At 51.1% G+C, this 8,237-nt stretch overlaps 1 protein-coding gene across 1 annotated transcript; it reads left to right on the top strand.

Moving 5' to 3' along the window:
• The first annotated feature begins 3,845 nt into the window (after positions 1–3,845).
• Positions 3,846–8,237, top strand: TMEM140 (transmembrane protein 140). Its single transcript, XM_074870244.1, is given in 5 exon segments — positions 3,846–3,978; positions 5,942–6,060; positions 6,656–6,768; positions 7,565–8,169; positions 8,172–8,237. Coding segments are annotated over 3 exon segments (684 nt in total). The 5' UTR covers positions 3,846–3,978; positions 5,942–6,060; positions 6,656–6,755.

Below are 8,237 nucleotides of genomic sequence, written 5' to 3'. Positions count from 1 at the left end.
GATGCAAAACACGTACATGGATTCAGGTGAATATGTACCTTGTAGCTAGACCACTGGGAGTTTTTGAATAGACACATACTGCTTGGGAAATCTCCTCAGCTGAAAAGAGAATCTAGGATAGCGCTTGGGAAAACTATTGGATATGGTTGTCCTCTTCCTGCTCTCTCCTGGCCATCCACGCATGGTCATGTTGGAGGCAGGGCGCTGTGATAGATGGTCCCTTAGCCTAAACCAGTATTGCCATTCATGTGTTCTTACATATCTCGGTAATATTTTATTTATTACAGTCATATACCTGCATAGTTTGCATTTTCTTAATGTGTATAGCATTGTACAGACATTTGGGAGAAGAGATGAAAAATACACTGCTTAAGACAGGTACTGAGTTTTGTCTCCTTTAAATTTCCTAGCACTTGGGATTGCCCAGTAAGCAAGTCAGTGAGCTTCCTTTTTCTACCTTGTCTCTGTCTCTACAGCATGCTCCATTTTAATCTGTACACTGGAACCTATTGCTGCAAAATCAGGGCCATCAAGTTTTGAGCATTTGAGAGGGGCTGAGCTAGTATTGCCAATAATAAATAAAATCTGAAATATTTGTATCTGCAAGAAGAAACAATTGGCCAAATACTTAAAATGTGTAGCTGGAAGGAAATATCCCATACAGCCCCGCTGTTGTGCACTGTATAAGAAATGAGGAAAAATCATACCATATTACAGCAAGACAAATGTAGTAATAAAGACAAAAATTAGACAGATAGGCACAAGTCATCATTACAAGTCCTCCCAGAGACAAGTGGGTCAGCTTTCTGTCAGGGCTAAAACTACATCCAGGTATGGTGAAGAAGGGCACCTTCCAAGCTAAAGGCTGCAGCCAGCCGGGCACCAGTCCTGGGGAATGAGTTCTGGGAACCCTACATCTGATACTCTGTGGGATTAGGGTTCAGTCTCATGGAAGCACACACGCTGACAGCACAAAGCCATTTAGCTTTGCACTGCCTTGGACTCTGGCTTTTAGGTTGCCAGCAACCTCTTCACGACAGCTACAAGAAGAAAAGCAGAGTTGGTTCTGTTTCACTGAGATATATTTTCAGTTGTCAGCAGATTACAGATGAGAAAAAAATAGTCATTTTACAATTTCTTCTGAACAGAAGTGATTTCTAAGCAGTGTAGAAGAATATGAACTCCAACCTCTCTTCTCACCACTCTAAGGACTCCCGCAGAAATCCCTTAAATCTGGTACAATGGGGCAGAACTAGCTACAGCTGAGAGGGTTTTTGAGTAACTAGAGGAAACAGAGTTCTGCTGTGGAGATTCCCTCAGGAATGGGGAACTGGGTCACGACCAACTTCTGGGAAGCAAGTATAGTAGCTTTTAAAACAGGAGGCTAAAATAACCAATACACTTTTGAAAGTCCCAGCTCATCTCACGCTTTACTTGTGATTGCTAATATTACTAGGACTGCTGACAGTGTTGCTGTGTGTGCTTCAACTGCACCACAAGAGACCAAGTGCTGCAGAGTAGTTCATTCCACTGTAAAGCCAAGTGAACATCTCAATGTTCACATCACAATGTATTACATTTCTATTTCAGGAAACAATTCCAGGAAGGAAAATTGCACAGGAATTTAGTGGAAGCTGGCTCCTGGGAAGAGCTCTGCTTTCCCACTCACAGACACCAGGGTCCAGCAGCCCAAACAGTCCATCCCATCTCTCCTACCTCCAGGCACACACACATAGAAGCCCTGCTCTCTTTCTCCTCTCACTTCCCATTCTTCCTCCATGAGACATGTTGATGATCATCCCCCTGCTTACCCCACCCCCCCCACCCATCACACCTATCCTCCCCAACTGCTCCATCATCAGATAGACTTCAAGCAAGCCATAGGGGCAGCCAGGGGACACCTGTAAAATGTCCCTAGGAAGGAGAACAGCAGGGCATATTGCATCCTGCTCATCCTTCAAGCACAACCTCCCCTGCCCAAATGCCTTGAAGGAGAAGGCAAGGGAACTACCTGGCAGAAAGGCAGCCAAAGATGTGGAAGGAGGCCTCCAGAATAAGGTCAGTGGTACCAAGGGCCAGTCTTGAGCCAGAGGTTGACTGTACCTCTTCCTGCTGGCAGCTTTGGCATCCCAGGAGGCATTACTAGCAGCAGAGACTGAGACCCTGCAGGGGAGGAGACACAAGGCTCTGCAGGAAACACTCAGGAAACACTAAGGAGACTTTTGCCACAGGTGCTCCATCAGGCAACCAGTTCTGGCCAGGAAGATGCTACAACCCTAAATGTTGTATTTATTTCTCTGAGCAGTGCAGAGAAGTCCGGGGAGATGGAGGTGTGTGCAAAGGCTAAAGCCAGGATGTGTGGCCATCTGTAACACTCATGAAAGCTGAAGCGTAGGAGATGGGAAGGGGATCAGACACCTATCTAGGAGGACAGTGGCTCGAGAGAGAAGTGCAGTGGCATGATGGAGCAGACACACTGTAGCAAACAGAACCTCAACGCAAAGTGAGGATCTTTGTGAAGGAGCTGCTTGTGCCTCCTGCCCACATGTGGCAGCAAAACGGCAACCTCCACCGTGGTGCTGAGGTCAGCTAAGGAGCTGGCTGATCACCAGATCCAAATCATATACATTTTTCCATTCTGAATGACAAAAAGAGTGAGTGGTGTGAAGCGAAACTGCGTGACTGCCCCTCTTGAGAGCACAAACATGCCTCATGCCAATGCATGTTTCCTCTCTGGAACACAGGCCCGGCCTTGGTGGTCTCAGCTCATACCTCATTTTCCAGCCAGCAGCCCCAATTTTAGATGATGGCCATATTCAGCCCCAAGGCTTCCTTCTGTGTCCCTGCCATTCACCACATTCAGCTCAGCAGCTATGGCATGCTAGGCTTTATTTGCTGCAAGCCTTCTGCCCCCGTCCCTGTTCTCCCACCACAACCCCTGCCCAAGCCATCTGTGATCTGAATCGCCTCAATCCAGATTCTTGTCCTTCTTAATGCTAAAATTATTCCACGCACACAGGCCAGATAGTAAGGCACCTCCCCACTGCCACCTGCCTGATGGCTCTATCCATTGAGCTTCTCAGGGCTTCCTCCTATATTTCCTTTCACCTGCCTCTTGTGCTCTTGGATGTGAGTGCCAATATTAAAGGCTCACAATATATGTACCACCTGAAGGTTTCCAGACCATGCCTAAATGTGGAATTAGTAGGTGGGACTCTGTGAACAGCTTCATGGCTAGGTGTCCCACATGTATCACCCCCCAACACACACCTAACAGACCCACCACCAAAGCTGTTTATAGGACAGGACAAATGATTCTGGACCTGGCCAGGAGGACTAAAGGAAGGAGAGTTTTGCCCTTCAAATCACTCGAGGTTTCACAGGTTTCCTGTTGCAGCAGGCAGCTTGCCACTTTGCGCTGCACCTACACAGGCAGTGTCGGTGGGTGAGGGGGAGCTCGGGCAAAGCTGGGTCTGGGAGCAGCGTTCAAAGTGCAAGACGTCAAAGTGGTCAGTGAACTCTGACAGTGCTGCGGTACTGGGGTCAGCACCGGGACAGTCAGTCACCTCTACAGAAGTGTCCAAACAAAACAAACTTGTCTTAGCCCCCACGGGCACCCAAGCCACCCTAGTAGTCCAGCTTTCCTGGGTGAGCTTAGCCTGGTCAGTTATCATGTCACTTACCACAGCCAGGAGAAGAAAGCCTACCCCCGGCTCAAACACTAGTGGCTAGGCTCAGCTTGTTTTTTTCACTCATATTTAGATGACGCAGTATCAGAGAACTACATGAGGCTCCCATGACCCTGAAAACCGAAACAGAAAGCAGAGGCAGATGCCAGTGACACAGCAGGGGCTGTGGTGTCAGAACCCATCCAGCACGGGACCAGAGAGCAGTCACAGACCAGCTCAGCTCACTGGGGCAGTACCTCAGCACTTTCCAGCGTTGTTTCAGCTCTACACCCAGCCAGATGGGCAGCCTGTAAGTATCCTCCACTGGGTCCCTCACCTTTCTAATGCCGCTAACATCTGGGGAGAGCTGCCAGGAAAAGAAGTGGTGCTGCAGGGTACAAATGTCTGGGAGGGAGCAGGTCCTTCCCCAGCTGTGGCACACTTTTGGGGCAGTTCATCTGTAGTGTGATCTGTGTGCTGCTGGCTGGTTTCTGTTTGCCAGCAATCCTTCTTGTCAGTGGCCTTTCTTAACCTGTGGTTTCCCCACAGCCGATCCTGTCTGAGGGGGGGAAAGAGGGATCCTGGGGCGGGGGGGGGAGGCGGGTAGCTTGAAGGAAAGGTGCCAACTCCAAAGCTGCCTTCCTTTCTCACTGCTCTTTCACGGCATTACTCAGCAGCTGGGGAGAGGGGATGCAGGAAAGCAAAGTCTTCTGGGGGCTCTTCAGTGCAAGAGAAAATGCCCATTCCCTCACCCCTTTGCATTCAGCCTGTTCACCGCAGTGGGGTCTGGCAGCTCCACAGGGATCTGTCCCCTGTGCAGAGGGGCCCAGGCACTCAGCAGCTCACTGAGCAGAAGGCACAGCCTCAGCCTAGGAAGGTGCTCACCTGCCTACGAGCCAGCAGAGGGAAGGGCCGTGCAGTCCCAGCAGTACAGAGGGTCCCTACAAGCCCCATCTCACACAGACACCCCAAGGACCTCCTGACCTGTGCACAAGGAGCCTGGGAAGCTGAGACACAGAGCTCTCCCATGGTGAAGTTCAGTGCTTCCAGTGATGCCTGCCCAGAAACAAGCGGGCTGAAGCCAGGCTGGGGCTCACTGTGCCATGCTTGGGTTCCTCTTTCTCGCACCTTTGTGGTACAGCTGCAGACTCTCCCATCCAAAGGCACAGGCACCTCCTTAGAGGCCAAGGGGCTGCAGATGTCTGGGAAAAGCCCCAGCTGAACATCGAGTGACATCTGTTTCCTGTTTATCTCCTGCTTCTCAGCCAGGCTGCCTCCAAAACACCCCCAGAACCAAGCTGCTGAGCTCACAAAAGCTGCGTCTGCAGTTGTGCTGGTGTCAGGGTACCAGGTCTCAGCTTTCATTGCCAAACTGTATGTTACCTCCTGCCATGCACTCTCTGCCCCAGCTGGCGCAGGGCACCCACTCCAGGCATGTTTCTGTCTCTGTCATAGTCACACCTGGGGACAGGGATTTACCTGGTGGGCTGGGCTGGGGAGGCAGCAGGAGACTGAGGGGCAAAGCTGCCTGCAATTTAGCAGAGTGAACAGAGGAGCATCCCTGTGAAGAGAAACTAGGTTTTTACAGATATAAACCTCAAAACAGAGGAGAGGGCAGAGATACCATGGGATTTTTCTGAGCCCTCACACACGCAGAGATCACATAGCAGCACAGTGTCACTGAGGTGGCTCTACTCCACCCCTGCCATATATTTCCATGAACCTTCTAGCAATTTAATTCTCTATCCCCTCTCTGGTAAACATGTGCAACTAGGACAATTTTTAATTGCTCTTATATTTTATGGAGGTGGGGGTAAATAAAAGGTAATGTGAGATGATTGAACAAAAGCCTGTTTCTACAAGCCTGCCTTCTCTAGGAAACCAGTCTACAGAAATTCCGCAGAAAGGGCTGGTGCGTGGGCAGAACCAGGAGCTGGCTGGGCTGTACCGGTCCCAGCTCTGAGTTCTGACAAAAATCCTGGGGGAGGTGGTCAGCTAACCAAGAGCCCCCTCCAAGCACAGCTTGTTCTCCCTCTGAGGGCTGTGAGGCAGGATGGCAGGGAGAACAGTGGGCAGGTGTGAGCCCTTGCAGGACAAGGAGAGGAGGAGCAGCAATGCCTGGCTGCAGGAGAGCACGTGTACAGACAAAACAAGAGGCAATACCAGGGTCAAGACAAACCCTAGAGAAATTATATGTGCACAAGGTCTCATTCTGCAGCATGTTCTGGGCCTGAGCACAGATATTTTCCTGGTCATTTGTGTCTTCACTGTAGATTCAGAACAATGGGCATTCTCCACGTGACCTTCCAGTCTTTCCAGAAGCCTGTTGTGAAGAAGACCTCCAAGGGAAGCTACAAGAAGAAGTGAGGTATTGACCAGGGGAAGGAGACAGGTCAGTGTCTGGATGCTGTGACACCCTTCCATGTTGGTGTGTGCTCCTTCTGGCTATGACTATGTGGAGGAGAAGTTTGGGACAGAGAAGCTTTATCCCTGTGCAAATTAAACACAAGTGACGCACTCCCAAGTATCCAGGGAGACAGGGAGTGGGAAGGGGTTGCTGAAGGGTCTCTAGTCACCAGCACTGTAGCCAGGCACCGGGTACAGATTGAGTGGGGTCTCTCCTGGCACTCTAAAAACACAGAGGCTGTACCAAATCCACAAGTGGCTGTGGGGTGATGGCCTATGACACCCAGGACATCAGGATGATATATCACCAGGCAATGGGCAGTGGAAGGGAGACAGCAGGACCAACGTCATGAAATTCTTGAGGGAAGGTGGTAAATGATTCACAGGAGAGAATGCTTGGCAAAGGCAGGAAAGGGGTTATTTGCAGAGCCTCAAGCTGGAGGCTGAGCTTGAAGCCAATGTCTCTGAACTCCTTGCCCTGTGTTTGTTCCTCTGTGCAGATCTGGGTGGCTAGTGCTGCAATGCCATGTGGCTCTGCAGCCAGTGATACCCCTTCCTGATGCCACTTCCCTGTTTTTCAGCACGAACCAGAAGCCTGCAAGAGGGCACTGAGGACAGTCCACGTTTCTGGGAGAGGAGCAGGGAGTCGGGTTTGCCAGGCAGTCTGAGAGAGGAGCAAGGATGACAATCACAGGTCTGTCACTGTAGCACCCATTTCCCCAGGCCTCGAAGGAGAGCGAGTGGCTGCAGGTGGGTCCAGGGTGCCTCTCTGTGGTGGACAACTGCCTGTCCGCGTGGGGCATCGGTCCTCACGCAACAGGGACAGAGGAGCACCATGTCTGCCAGCCTCAGTGGGGAGCAGAGCTGCAGGTGATCAGCCCTGCTGTGCCCAGAAATGTATGGGCATGCAAGGGCCTCAGGGGTATGTGGATGCTGGAAACGCATGTCATCAGTGGCATCAGGTGTCCTAGAGCTATGGGGGGAGAAGGGGGCCCACAGGGAGGCAGGAGGAGCCCTGCACTTCAGACCCTGTCATGCCTGCATTTTAGTCTGTAGTCCAAAGATCACAAGTGATGTCCTTGTCTGAGCAGACCTGAAAGAAAAGCATTTCCCCAGAACAGCTTTTACCCCCTCCTTACCAGACAGAAGTGTTTTGCTCCCCTCCCATCACTGCAGTTTGCTGACAAATGTCTCTCTTGTCCAACATGAGATCACGGTGCAAAGGGCACGTGTGGGGCTAAGGGAGCCATACTGTCCTCCCAGTTCTGTTCCATGCTCAGGACATCATTAAGCCACCTTTGCTGTGACCAAAAATGCACCCTCCTCGACCCAGTAACACATGTGCAGCACAGTCAGAGGCAGGACTCAGATGCTCCTGCTCTAGTTGCAAGGGGAGTCCTGAGACCTCAGTGACACAGGCTCAAAGTACATCCTGGGAAGGGTGCCATAACACGCAACAACCAAGGGGTCCCCCCCTTCATGTTTTGCAGCAGGCATCCCCAAAGCAGACTTTACCATGCTATCAAGAGAGCATGCAGGTACCAGGATGGGTTTGCTGCAACAGAGGTACACTGGGCACCTGCTCTATGCACTGACCCTACTCAAGTCTGCTGGGACCTTGGCCTTGATGCTCTATGCACTGCTGTGGGAAGCTGGGAACCTGGTTGACCTCCCTGACAAACGCATTGGCTTTTACAACTTCTGCCTGTGGAATGAGACAGCCGGCCGGCTACAGTGCCTGGAGTACGAGCATCTGCAGATGATGGGCATCAGCCTACCAGGAATAGCGATAGCCAGGGTTTGTGTGTATGCCTGCCTGGTCTTCAGCATCTTCTACCCCATTTTTGTTGCACATGTGAAGTGCACAGAGGAGACAGAGGGCTGGAAGGTGATCATCGTCATACTCATCATCAAGACGATAATCCTGTCTGGAGGCCTGGGTATATTTCTTTTCCAAACCACACAGTGGATTCAGCCCTCTGATTTCACTGGGGGCTTCCTGGCACTGCTTGGGTCTCAGGCTCTGCTACTGCTCCAGATTCTCACTGCCACTATGTACCTCAGCTGGGCCAAGCACACACCTCATGTCAAACCCATTTTACTGAGGAGGCCCTGCCCATTGAGTTTGGCAGTGAAGAAGATGCAAGATGCAAGAGCTATTGA

Source organism: Strix uralensis, chromosome 5 (assembly GCF_047716275.1).
Source record: "Strix uralensis isolate ZFMK-TIS-50842 chromosome 5, bStrUra1, whole genome shotgun sequence".
Lineage (NCBI taxonomy): Eukaryota > Metazoa > Chordata > Aves > Strigiformes > Strigidae > Strix > Strix uralensis.
The sequence above is the reverse complement of the archived record's forward strand: the minus strand, read 5'-3'. Positions and strand labels throughout refer to the sequence as shown.